The 14,754-nt window shown below is 41.7% G+C and overlaps 1 protein-coding gene across 1 annotated transcript; it reads left to right on the plus strand.

The window, feature by feature from the left end:
• Positions 1-807: 807 nt before the first annotated feature.
• Positions 808-3,654, plus strand: LOC311485971 (protein phosphatase 1 regulatory subunit 3E; the record flags this gene model as incomplete). Its single annotated transcript, XM_084541713.1, is given in 2 exon segments — positions 808-882; positions 884-3,654. Coding segments are annotated over 2 exon segments (1,218 nt in total). The 3' UTR covers positions 2,027-3,654.
• Positions 3,655-14,754: the final 11,100 nt, after the last annotated feature.

The raw sequence follows: 14,754 nt of genomic DNA on the forward strand, positions 1-14,754 counted from the left end.
GCGAATACACCAAAAAAAAAAAAAAAAAATCAGATCGCACAAACACGCACGCTTTAAACAGCAGAAACTGAACAAAACTACCGCTCACCAAAATAAAACAAACTAGATCCACGTTGGTTTATTCCCGCATCAGAAATCTGAATAAAAAAAAAAAAAAAGAAAAGAAAGAAAGCTGCTACTCTTTGTTCTGTTAGTTTTCTTTTTTGGTTCGCAGAGTTTCTCAAAACAGAACAAGTGAATGCCTTTAGAGGCGAGCTGTAACGCCGTCGTCATGGTTACCGGGAGGGCGTGACGTGGCGGAAAGGGGAGGGATGGATGCGCAACTGCTGCAGCGCAGACTGCTGAGGAGGAACTGGTACTGTGGCGGCCTCTGTCTATGGCCTCTGATTACGCGATAGTTTAATTCATAATTTTCATGGTGCCCCATCGATTATCAGGAGATACACACAGAAATGAGAAGTAATAAACTAAAAAGAATCGAACTTCTTGAACGGAAACAGTCAGTAGGCTTAATTGTAAAGCTAAAAAGCTTCACTGTGCCAAGGCCAAAATGCAATTATAATATTTTAAAATCTAATTATTTATTTTCTAAGGGCCAACGAGGTGGTTTATAAACAATACCCTAATGTGAAAATGGGGAAGTAACCGTGTTTAAACCCTGTGAGGGAGGAAACCATTTTGGTTAGGTGCGATGTTCACTTCTGCACGTAGCACAAACCCACAGTCTACGTCAAACTCTTCCCCATGCAAGTCAGCTGTGAGAGGACATGAGAGCCATGTTCATCATGTTATTGAAGCGAGCCATACATGCAGCGAAGAGGAAGGGGTTCTCTTTTTCTTTTTTTCTTTTGCATTAATTTAACATCTAAACGAACATCACGTTTTTAAAGTGATCCATCTCCAGGAACAAACTTGTACTTTGCTACCTAACAAAAACAGCCTGGTTTATTGGCCCAGGACCGCAGAGTGTCAGCTTCTGACGCAACCGGAGCACCTATCCGCGAGAGGGACACTGACACCTGACTGCTCCGTTCCTCGACTCGCCGGCGTTTATCATCGCGACCAGTACTTAGGGTCTGCAGTGCAGGCACTGTTGCGTTTTATGGAAGCGGAGTCTGTGCACCCTGTCGTCGTCATGCTGCCCCCAAAGAACTGCCTGCCCAGGAACTACAGCTGCATAGCTGGACTGTTCGGGAGTCTGGCTGCAGCGAACCCGAGACTTGAAGATGGGGAAGATTTTGATCTGGTGAACGGTACGTGTGAGCCTATCGAGAGCCCAGTGGTGGACGAGAGACCACGGGGCAGAGAGATCTCCTTGAAGCCCCCACAGAGCCCAAATCTGCGACGGAGGTGCAAGTCGCTGCCTACACCCACAGAGCGAGCAAAGTTAGAAGTCTCCCGCACCAGAAGTCCAACCAGTCAGAAGAAGGTCCGATTCGCAGACTCACTGGGCTTGGAGCTCACTTCAGTGAAGCACTTCGATGATACAGATGTTCCAGAGGTGCCGGAGCGCATATTGGCAAAATTACCCAAAGGACCCCTTCACCTCAATCATTTGGACACAAAATTCCCCCGGGCTCCTTCACAGTCTGTGTTCATGGAGTTGCAATTCACCAACCCAGGCACATTACCCGGCTTTGAGCAGAAAGTGAGGGAGGTGAAAGTGCTGCTGGAGAGCGTGGAGGCAAACGAATTCAGCCTCTCCGGGTTTGTGCGCGTGTTGAATCTGGCTTTTGAGAAGAGCGTCTCCTTGCGGTATTCCCTAAACAACTGGATAACGTTTATGGACAGTCTGGCATCCTATGTCCCCGACTCAAGCGATGGTGTCACTGACAGGTTCTGTTTCAAGATCGTTATGCCTACCTACTTAGACAACGGAGGCACACTGCAGTTTGCAATAAAATACTGTGTCGGCGGGCTGGAATTCTGGGACAATAATAATGGGAACAATTACAAAGTGCGGCGTCACGGGTTCAAGATGTCTCCGCCGCGGGAATGGGAAAATGGATGGATTCACTTTATCTGAGCTCTGCATTGGTACACTTGTGCGTAACCGATTCCCGGTGTAGCTTATTTATGACTGTAGCCTGTTAAAAATGTTTTTCCCCCTTGCTCTTGTTACACACATGACCTGACACAGAACATATTTCCTCACAACATTTCTTCCCTGCTGTGATAACACATCGCGTGTTTCAAGCTACTGTGTAAGCCTGATAGGTTCCCGGTGTGGGATGCTGTTAGACATTTTTGCCTTGATGTCAGGGCTCTCTGCAGCTGGGTGCCCTTTGGGAGGGCATGCTCACGTTATGTAATGTAATAACACGTGCCACGGAAAACGTGCCGGGCCATGCCAACTCCAGGCATCACGACTCATTTCAGGAGTTCTTGTAAATCTATTTGACGCAATGGTGTTGTGGAAATTGTCTGCTTTGTTTTGCACGCGTGCAAACACAACGACTCAATGGGAAGCAGGAAGCATCACATCCGGGATGATGTGAACTCCAAACAAAAGCGAAGTGGCATACTCCTCTTGTGGTCCCCTGCAGACTGGGGTGAACACACGTCTTACCTAGACAGAAGAGAAATATGCAGAAGTATATTTTATTGAAAATTTCAATGTGTAATTTCCCACTGTCATGCCATTAAAATGCCTTATTCTAAGCCATGATGTAGGAAGTTGTACATTGAATGTTGTACAGTATTGCTCCATAAAGGCTTGAATAAAATCGTGTTTTTAGATATCATCACTGAACAAGGATCCAGGGACACCATAATGAGTCTAAAACAACAGCAACTGCCGTTTGGCCCTTAATTTGCAGCTGTTCAGCAGCCATTTTTGTTGCATTCATGTAAAAACGATTAAATATTTATAATTTTCAAATTTAAAAATGAAAGAGGTCTAACCAAATTCTGGTAAACTAATACCCACATATCTCTAGAAGAAATCTTGAAGTATAACTGCATAATTCATATACCTCTAAACCGTAGCGGCTGTGTTTATAAAGGCTGACATTCAAGACATTTTGTTGTGATTTGTTGTCCTTTTCTGAATGGGCACCTCCAACATGGCTGTTGTTCTTATAAAAAGAAAAAGAAAAATACATTCAGCGACTGTATGAAAGGTTAAATTTACCTCAGATTACTTGTGGACCTTCTCTTCTTCAGGTTGATCGTTGCAGAATAGACTTTATTTTCACAGCAATTATTTTCTAACTGATACCTGCACACAGAAAATGTATTATTGTACATTTGTCTATTTTGAACTCAGTGCTTGCACTGTGTATCTGTGTTTTTTCACAGAACAATTCTGTCTCTAGACAAAGTAGCTATGAACCCAGTCTCCGCTGCTGTAAATGTGCATATAGTCATACTGTGTAGGAATAGTGCTGCTCCTCACTCTCCCAACGCATGGCCGAAATGGTTTGAACCACCTCACTGGCTGACTTTTACGGTCTTGAATTCCATACCATTCAGTTTGCCTTTTTTTTTTAGATGACACTTTATGCCTGCGTCTATATGCTTTTAATGAATTCAGTGGGCGCGGGGGGAGTAGTCTTCAAAATCAGCTCCAAAACATTTTATGTAGTTTGTCTTTATGGCAAAAAAAACCCAGCTTGTGTCTCCTAAATGTGTGCACTTAAATGCATATATTCACCATGCTTTTCAAAAACTCGTAACGTAATATCTGTGTTTGTGTAGAAAGTTTCAACTCCGACGACCGGGGGAACAACAGGCTTGGTGCTTTTAATTCCAGTGCTCTGCCTGTAATCTGAGCATCACTTTGGCTTTTGTTTACATCATCAGGGCCTCCGAGGGAAGCGCTCCATTTATTCAGGCCATCAGGTCGGCATGAGGATGGAAACCGTTCCTGTAAACTACTTAGTTTTTGGAGCAGTTCCACTGTGAATCCATCTGTACCTTTAGTCTCTAAATATGACATAACTTATGTCAGAACTAAAGTGCTATCTATACCTGACGATAGGGAGATGGGAGAAGATCAGCGCTGAGATGATAGCGGCTACCATGCTGTTTAGATGTATCATGCAAAGAGCTGCACTTCTCTCATTTCTGTATTTAAATGCATTGTGGATATTAAAGGCAGCGCTTATTGTATCATATGTTGTTAAACCAGTGGCTATTTGCAAATTGTCTGCTCTGGTCTATGTAAACTACGTTCGACCATCCATGCAGCGCAATACCAGAAAGCATGAATTATCCAGGCTGAGGTGACTGATGAGGGCACAGAGAGATGCATCAATACCAATTAATCACTGTCAGCACAGTGTGTGATTTTTAACATTTGGCTGACAGCTGATCAGATTTTGTCTGTTAGACAACATTATTGTGTTGAGGTTGTTCGACAAAAATACATATTTGAAAATGTTGCCTTTTAAGATACCACATTCCTGTTAGATTTGTTGATGTTTAGGGGACACGGTTGTATCCCCTGCACTGCTGTTGTTATTGGTGCATCCCTGTCTTAAAGAAGATAAAGGGCTTCTGGTTTGATTAGATTTTCACCTCAGTGTATTCAAAACAGTTTGCATCAGAGCTCACTGGTATATGGATATGTATGTAAATGTCTTAATGTTTCATATTGAATGTCTTCCTATTACTGTTCTGTGTTGTGTGTACTTTGTAGCATTTTAAAAGCAGAGCTGAGAGATGGGACTGGTGATCATTGGTGGATATGATCCCGTGACATTTAAAAAAAAAAAAACTATCTCCTTAAAGCACACTTACTAGTCTTTAAAATATGTTAAAATTGGCAATACTGATGACATTTTGTCTCAAAACATACAATAAGATTTTTCCTTAGCATCTACTGAAATGTGAACAGTGTATCTAAGAGAAATTAGTCTATTGGAAACTCTACGTGTACATCTTCAAGTGCACGATGCCTTACTAAACTGTGGTTTTATTAAGGGACATGAAAGAGAAGAGGAAGATGGCAAGTGTTTGTTTGTTGAGAAATAATGTGAGAATGTGTAAGGACAATGATGAGAGACATATCTGGGCGAGATAGGCAACATTAGATGCACTTTGGTGTTTGATAGCTTTTGGCACGAGCGACTTATGATTGTATGATGCTGAGCTAACTCAGTCATAGCAGGTCTGATGCTGCAAGGATAATGAAAAGGGTGTAGTATATGAATATATATACTGTATATGAAAGCTTCTCCTGTGAACTGCTACTGAACAAAATGTTTTCCATTCTTTGTCATGATGTTCTGCTATTTCCTCACGTTGCGGAAAGCTTAAATCACTTCTGTCTAACTTAGAACAGTTTTATGGCACTGATGGTTTTTCTGGGTTTGCTTTCTTGTCTGTGAGACGTTTGTTTTAACTGTAATTCCTATGCAACCATTCTTTTGTGTTGTAACATCTGCACTGTGAGCTGTCCCCAGTAAATTTGAACCATGTTTGCATGTACGACTAAAAGATACCTTTATTTTTATGTTTAGATTTTAATGTAACCTGTATTTTATTATAACAATGGTTAATAAAGGCATTTGCGATGGAAGCTAAACCTTATGTGAGTTCTTTACCTTATGTGAGTTCTTTAAGCTCACATTCTCCCAATGCAATCTCTAAAAATGAGCCTTCATTTAACATAGCTGTTGCATTTGCACCGTGTGTGGCTGCAGAGCTGTGAGGGCTAATTGGTCAGCTGAGTGCCTGCTTCTCCTTCCATTCATAAAGCGGGACACTGCAGTGGGCTGGAGCCATCGCCATTGTAGACATGGCTGCGGACGCGTCCTTGAATCGATTGCAGTCTGACACCACACCCCCTCTGTTTGTAAAGGGGAGGGGTTGTAGCCTGAAGCAAGAGAAATTGCAGCAAGAGCTGGGCAAAGACGCAATAAGCAGCCAATAACAGAGCATGTAGAGATCTAATGAAAAGTTGTACGTTTTTATTACGCCTTACTCCTTTGAACGAATGGGAAGGGTTGAAGGAAAATCGCATGTGATTTATTTTGGACAAACTTAATGCAGCTGTGTGTTTTCTAGTTAGTTGTTTTAAAGCTTCACAGTCTACAATCTTAAGATCACTGTAACATCCCCACAGCCTAATATATGATAACTAATGATCATATATGCATAGAGCTTATTAGCTGAATCATCATATTTCTACGAGATGCTTTGCTGTTATAAGATAGTGGGGTTAATACATATCAAATGACAATCAATCTACAACTCTTTGATTTCTAATAACCAAACCAGTGTTCTCTTTAAATTTTAATTCATATACAATAAGCATGAAATTAAATAAAGCCACAGAGTCTCTAGAGTGCATCTAAGGCATTAAATGGTGGATAACAACACCGTATGAACACGTGGGTGGTGTTTTCGGGGGGTTTTAGAACACGATCCTGCTTAATCTTCATGTTAACCCCCAGAGAGTGATGAGTGAGCTGTGTTGGCTCCCAGTCAAAGGAAGTTAGGAAGTCGAACTTTGCTTACTTGCTCATGTCGAGGGCCTCCTGACAGCTTGTAGCTGCTCTGCACACCAGCTCAGTGCTTTCAGCAAACCAACCAGTGTGCATCCATATGGCTGGTCAATAAAAACCTGCTGTGAGACTCCACTTTAATTCTGTGTTCAGAGCTACTCAGCAGCTTGTTCCAAGTGGAAAATCACATAATTCCCCAGAATACAGATAAACGGCGATTCAAACAGTCAAGCATCAGCAAGTGGTGAAGCAGGGAATTGAGATGTGTTCTGTTTGATTTGACTGCAGTGTGGCACATTTATCTTGTCTGACTTTTTGGAAGATGCATTAGATACAGTATATTAACATCAGCCAATCATGTCACAGCAAAGTTTTGGCATTGATGTAGTTCCAGCTACGTGCAGGAGAAAAAAAACGACAAAACATCGTGTGTATCAGCAAAGTGCATGCGGTGTTGGCTGTGTAATTACCAAGCAGAGGTAATCAGGCAACATTGTCATGCTGTGTAACAACAGCCGCTTACATAACTGCTGTGTTCATGTGATGATGACGCTCTGATCATTCTCTCCCTCGGGCCTCTGGCTTTATTAGACTGCAGCCACAGACCCACAGCCGTTTTCATCCCACCTGCGCATCTTCTCCCACCTCATACAAAACGTGCCTTCGGCTACAATAACGGTGCTGCTTTTATGCACACAAATTCATGATTTTCAGTTTAAATCATTTATATTTATATGAAGCATTCAGATACGGTGCCATGAGATCATGACTCAGCAGCAGCCAGGGCTACAGCGTAGGGCGTAGCCTTAACCTCGTCTCTGTGAGCACTACACCTGAATAATTAATTGGATAAATGATCTTTTCAACTATGGAAAATTCATTGTGTTGTTTTGAATACGTCTAACTAAGGCGGCATTACTTTTCCCTTGACCACAGCTGTTCCGTTTCCATTCCTCCGCTTATCTATCATGTTGGTGAGCCTGAAAGATTATTAAAAATGTGCTCGAAAGTTACTCAGAGAGGTCAAAACCACTCTGACAAGAGTCTTCAGTCTCTTGACAGTCTTCATCAAACTGTAGACGTTTCTTTTCATCTTTACCTCACACGTCTTTTTTCCTTTTTTTAACCAAGCCTTCTTTTTTTTTTTACCATTTTATGTTCATTTTTAAACATTATTTCTTCCTCCGAGTGTATATTGATTTAATTTTCCTCTTAATCTAATACACATGTTCTGTTGCTGCAACATCATGTTAGAGCATTTCCCAGGTGAAAGGTCCAAAAGCAAGGGTTTGACTTATAAAATGAGCAGAAACCCACACATGCATGCAAATGTATAACATGTAAAATGCAGTTTCTCTTGTGAAAAGGTCACGTGTGGTTTTATACTTTACAAAAAATTCATAAAGGCATTGTGAAATATTGATAGATGTGGCAGTCCTAGTTTTTGGCACAAACTCTCAGTGGAAGTTTCCACTATCTTTAAATGTCAAAGACAAGATTGTTTGTTTCGCTGTGCTTCCATATTTAGACATGGTGAAGGAACTAAGAGAGACTTCGTAGGAAACACTTTCCCAACCAAACAATGGCCTTGTGCCACAGCTGCATACCACAGATCAGGGAGATATAATTACAGGATTTAGAAAACAACTTCCATCATAGAAACAAAGAATTATACCATGTTCATAGATGGCTGTATTTTGACTAGTCTGAATGATGAAGAATTATTTCACTAAAGCAGAAAACTGTCCAGACTTGACCCTGACATTTTACTCAAGAATATGTGGACATTTGTAAAAGTAACGTATTGATAGATACAAATGTATTTTGAGCATCCAACCTTTCCCAAAATGAACCTTTCACCATTGTCCTCTTTGGATACATTTTACAGCGCACCCTAATGTCAGCTAGGACAGAAGATCAGCTCATCATCTGATTAAAAAAAAAAGTAATCTTCCATCAATGACTCCCAGGAGGTACAGTTCAGGTGTGAGGAGAGTTATTTGTTGTTTAACTGTGTGGAGGGATCATGACAACAACACACAAAGCTTCAAGGAAGAGTGCAGTGTGATGTTGCAAGCGGGTGGAGCATGTTACGCTATTTCCTGATTCTAAAAACTACTTTCAAACAATAATACCAATATCTATTAGTTAGTATCAATGAATAAAATGTTTCATTTACTGTTGGTTCTCCAACCTGCTGGCAAGACAACTTAACAATCTAAATGATAACAAGTAAATGTCAGTCAGTAACACTGTTATGTGGTTGGATTTCTGTTAAATGTAGCTACTGTGGATTACAATGTTAGCATTAAATAATACAGTTTTCTCTATGTGTTCAGTATTGTTTAACCAAAGACTTGCTCACTGCAAGAGCAGTTGTGCTGTACAACAGATGGGCTATGCTGTAACCGATGTTGTCGTCTTATCCGTCGTGTGCCCATTGTGACTCCTAAGAGCTGTATAGGCCGTCCTCTCAGTGACTGATTAGTATGCTGCTGATCTCCTTCTAGAGCTCAGAGGGCTACCAGACCTTGTATAATGGAACACAGAAGTTCGCTTTCATATGAGCACTGTACCGTTATTGCATCAGGGAATATCACTCTGAATAAAACAAAAGGCACAGCATAACATTTCCTCCATCAATTGAACATTTTCATTCATTTTCTTTCCCATCATTCTGCACCATTCATTCGGGTTTTCTAGTTCTCATGTTATTTTATATGCTGTTCAGATTCCTGTCTGCTTCTCATCGTGTACATTTGCTCATGCACTTTAATAAAGCAAATGTTTCTTTTGTTCACTCTTTTCTCCTTCTCCCTTCAGCCACACAGTACTTGTTCCTCTCTCTGACTATATTCTGCTATTCCACTAACAAATTGAACATTCAGACTAGTGCAGACACAGTAAATCTCTCGCACTGGCACCAGTGAGGAACACTCATAAATAATCTACCGGTCACGACTATTCCCACTCCTTCATGAACAAAAAGAAAAAAAACAACCCATCTCGCTGACAAACAGGTGAAGAACAACAACTTGGTCAGCACTTACGTAAAAGCACACACCGAAGTGCACACACAAGTGCCTAGAATGGCCATGTGTTCAGAGGAGATAATCAGTGGAACGTTAAAAGTCATCAGTTCTCAGCTGACAGGTCTGCCATTGCCACCCTAAAAATGTCCTTCCTATCGTGCCAAGATAAGCACAGGAGGACACAATATAGATGTTCTCTTCAGCCAATATTGGCAACAAATGCAGTGATCTGCCATGGTGGCTGTGTGTGCACGTACCTATATAACTAACTGTTGTGGCAAGTATGGAAAACTGAAAACATCTGAAAAACAATAGGACCATTTCTTGGATATTACGCACTGATGATAAAAATACACACTGCATGACCAGAAGTGGACTTCTGGCACTGTCAGATGTGACAGATTCAGGTTCAGTCCTGGGAAGACCCTCCACGTGATTTAGAAAGCAGGCCGCAGGAAATTTTGTTCCCATGCAGCCACATGAGCATGACTCATGCTGGGCACTTTGTAGCAGCTCTCACATTTGTCTTCATCATCATTCTACAGTTAAGCAGCTAAAATACCTAAAAAGGTCAAAGTCCACACGGTTATAATCACTGGCCAGGGTGAGCTGGATGACTAGCTGGCAAGACAGCTTAACAATCTAAACGATAACAAGTAAATGTCAGTCAGTAACACTGTCATGTGGTTGTGGTTGGTGGATACAGATAAAAGGGGGTGGGAGCGACAGTGTGAACTCGTTGGTTGAGCTGTGTACCACTCTGTCTAGTATGACGTTTTTCAGATGGTGGTAGCTGCACTCAGTACATGATAGAACAGACGTTAATCACCTGTATTTGCATGCAAATACATTCATTTTCTATAAATTATACACTTAGTGTCAGTCGTGTGCTAGAGAGAGATAGCTGTAGAGAATACAGCTCGGCAGCATATGGAGAAGGTCACCCTTAACAGTACTCAGCAGTGCTAAAAAGAGCTGCCTAGTGTGTCTGTAACAGGAGTTAAGGAGGCAGCCTGTCTCTAGCTGTGTGTTGCTGTACAGGCTCAGTGGGGTGACTTTAGCAGCCTCTCCACCTCTGTCAACTCCATAGGGATGCCATGGGCACTTTGGCCCAGGGAGTGACGTCACTGACTGGCACCCCCACCCTTATTTCCAAATAAAGACTCTGTCTGCTCTTTAGGAGCAGGAGCAGGCGCGTGAGTGATTCAGCAAAACGTGACCGCTGTCAGTACAAATATTTGTTAGCTTGTGTAGCGGGCCTCCTCTGTCTCCTGCAGATGGGCGTTAGAGATTTGAGATGCATCACGAATGAAGCGGCAGCCATGCACAGCCATGCATAAAAATACAGTGAGTTTGTGTACAGATTTATGCGTGAGAGAGAGAGCCGTGTGTATATTTAAGATGCCCCCTCTGTGTTGGTCTGCCTTATGGTGACCTGAAACGTATCGTTTTCTCCTTAGTGGCTACATCTCTGTTAGCCCTGTGGCCTCTGGGTGCAGTGCACTCACAACAGGTCTCATGAAATAATTATATTGCTGCACTCTAACACACTTCTCTGCGTGTCTGGCTTCAATCCCAAAGCACTCTGTTATGTCTCTGTGAGTGTCTCCTGCAGACGCTGACAGGTCACATGGAGTGAATGTGTGACTGGACGTAGTCTTCCTCAGCCACTGACCCTTAGCTCAGCTGCTAATACACACTCCACTGAGGTAGATGCTGATGTGTGGCTGCTTGTATAAGTTCAGCATCACTGCAGTTTAGTGTAGTTCTATCTAGCATGGTGAACACTTGTCACTTTCATCCTTCTCAAGATCTGTTTCTATTTGCTTCTGGACCTTTTAATACAGATGTGTACACATTTGACAGTTAACGTAATCACTTTGGTTTATAAATTAAAACAGTGGTTTACTGATATTTATAGTATTCACACATTTTTCTTCCCGTTGCTGTGAGACTGTACAACCAAGCCTACTCCCAGTAGACCATGTATGTATGAATAAAGTTGTATTTAATTTAATTAGGTGTTTTTCGTATTTATTTAATGTTTACTTTTCCATCTCTTGTGTGCAATGTTCTTAAAACGTGCTGCTGCAACACTGCAAATTTCCCCACTGTGGGATAAATAAAGCCTTGTCTTGTCTTGTCTTGTCTTGTCTTACAAAGCATTGTAAACATAAATTTATAAATAATTTTAACGTTATGAATAGTAATTCTGTTTACGTATTTTTGTTACTTGCTTAATTACCAGGGCATTAAAGCTGAGTTAGACATGACACTGTCATCCTTAGCAGTGCTCCATTGTTTTGTGTGCAAAGGCAGGTTTTTTTAAGCATGTGCACACGTGTAGAAGAAAGTATTTCGGTGTGATGATGATCTCTTCATGCATGTGTGCACTGAGGCCGCATATTGTGGCTTGTACTCCTGAGGACTGAAGCCCACTCTCTGCTGCCCTCTTTTGTGCAAAAACAATATTGTCAAATAGTCTGCGTTGCTGCAGGAGCTACAGAGGATCAGGCTACGTCACATGTTCACACACCAATGACACTGTCTCTTAGGGCACAATTCATTCTCCCATGCTCCCATGTAAATCCTTAAATACTGACGACTCACGCCGCCATGGCTGATAACTGTCTTTAATCCTGTGTCGCTGTTGATATTGCAAAAGCCACATTTGCCTTTCAACACAACCCACCAGTCTTACACATAGCCAAATCCTTTTAACATTGTGTAAAGCCTCAGCAAAAGTCAGGTTAATGAACAAGGCTTTGTTGGTGCCACATCTGAGGGATGGTGTTCTTGCTCGCAGCTTCTTAATGTGCCTCATTTGTCTGGATGCTCCACAGGTTAGAAGATTAAAGAGAACAAAGCCCAGAATATGAGGCCACTGGCAGCAGATATACAGGCGACTGCCCCTGTCTCTGGGGCCCTGTCTTCAGAAACAGCGTCACTGCCTCCATCTGTCTGAAGGACTGTGCACTCTCTCCCCTCTCACCCAGTCACGCGCAGTACCATCTGGTCTCTATATTAGTTTCAAGTTTGTGTGTGTTAGTTTCAAGTTTGTGATAATGTGAAGCGTGCAGACAGAGCACGTTCAGACTGTCAGCACTGCGTTCTCCCTCGTGCATGTATTCTAATGAATCCATCTCTTATTATGGAGGAGGATGATGACAACACGGGGAGGGACCACACACACTGTGATTTACAGTTAACAACATTGTACAGACATGTTTACGTAGCCATCAGCACTGCTTTGTTATGTCACCAGGTGTGCTAATCTGTTACATCCTCTCCCTCGCTCTCTTTTGCTTTCTTCTCTTGAAAGACTCCACTGTTGCCATGGTGACCATTCATCTTATGCGAGGTCCTAATGTGGTGAGGTAGTCCGACGGCCGTGCCTTTGGGTTAACCACGCTGATGCGCCTGCCCCTTTCCTCTGTACACTACAGATGTTAATTTGAACAAGGAAGTTTGGAGCTAATTCGTCACAGCAGCCGTCAGGCAGAGCTGACACTTCCGTGTGAGGAAGAGGTTTTGGCAGGAGATGAGTGGAGGGCTCACGATTTTGGCAGTGCTGAGTGAGAGAGGATAGAGCAGGGCTCTTAAGTGTCCTCTAGTCTGTGTTGTTTCAGCTGGGCAGCCTTAGGGACAGCAGGGAGAGATTCAGGCACACAACAGACAGACAGACAGACAGACAGACAGACACACAGACACGCCTAGCCACTCAGACTCTTTGTAAGAAAATCCGAAAGTGTTAACCATTATTTATGGTAGTGGTTTGAAAAAGGCATGTCCCTCATTTAAAGCAGCTATTATCAAACTCAAAATGTTAAGCCACACTGACCTCAGACATGGCAGGAAGCTGAAAATAACTGCTGCACAGCGAACTTTGCATTTTGCATTGATCGGACCGGATGTATCTCTATGCATATGTGTGTTTTTCTTGTGTGTGAACTATACAGTGATTGATATCACAGCATGTGGCAACAGATATAATTGCATTTATGTATTCCTGTGATGCACAAACAAGAACCAAAAACTTGTGTTTGGATGCACGGCCTCAGGTCATCAGCAGTATTGTTCACGTTCAGTGGCCACCGCTGGGCTGTTTATCATCAGTGAATTTATTCACTGGAAGCAAAAGGAAGTTTTTAGCATTCATGATGTGTGGTTTTAAATTATAGGCTGCCTAGTGGGAATTATATGTTTCCCATTATAGTTAATAGTTTACTGAAGCATACAGCATAAACAAACAAATAAAAAAAGTCATTGTTTCTGAGCAGACACACACACTGACAGACAACCATATTAAAGTCTGTTCTCTCATGGCCCGTCATAAAAAAGACACAGTGGAAAGTGTTTCATTCATAGTGTCTTCACTTTCGTGGAAAGAAAGTCCCCCACAATGTCAAACAGTAAGGTTAGCATAAGAGTTGGTGTCAAGCACGAATGGTTATGATAATGGTAAGTCTCAAGGAGACAAATGTTAGTCGATGTAATGTCCTTTGAAGTGAACGAAACAATATATTTGGCGGTGAGTTATCTGAATAACTCAGACATGGTTCAGTCATTTGATGATCTGCAGAGCTCTTCTTCATTTACTTCAACGCCACTGAGCGAGCACTGGTGAAAGTTTAAGGCAATAAAACTGTCTGCAGGAAGAAAGAAGGCAGACGTAGCGACACTGTCCAGTTCACGTAGCTCCCAAAATTAGTTTGTTTGATCTTTTTGCTACATGATTTTCAAAGATTATTATAATTTTAAAACCCCATAAGCTAGAAAAGAAAGAGTGTTTTCATGTATGTGACACAAGGTAGAGAAGAGCGTATGTATTTTCTGCATAGACACAAACATCTCCAGAAGAATCAGAATAAGACGTTTTTATTGTCATTGTCTGGTAAAAACAATAAAATACAGTTTAGTAGCTCTCTCCTTCAGCATCAATAACAATAAAAACTATAGCACCAGCACACAAGGAAATCTATAATATATATATATATATATATATACAAGTAAAAGCACACAGTAGCGCATACATGAATGTATTTAGTAAGAGTGGTGAATTAAAGTGACATTGATACAGAAGAGTAAACTGGTACGTCACAGTAGTATTGTAAAACAGTAACGTAAAAACAAGAATGAGAAAACAATCAAAATAATGTTTTTGACCACAGACATGTAAATAAAAGGTGATGACTTTACCCAAGTGGATCAATAATAAGCTCTCATTTCCACATTTACTCACCGTTTCAGTTTTCATTATGTGTTCACCA

The sequence above is a fragment of the Chelon labrosus genome (assembly GCF_963514085.1).
Source record: "Chelon labrosus genome assembly, chromosome: 3".
NCBI classification, from domain to species: Eukaryota; Metazoa; Chordata; class Actinopteri; order Mugiliformes; family Mugilidae; genus Chelon; species Chelon labrosus.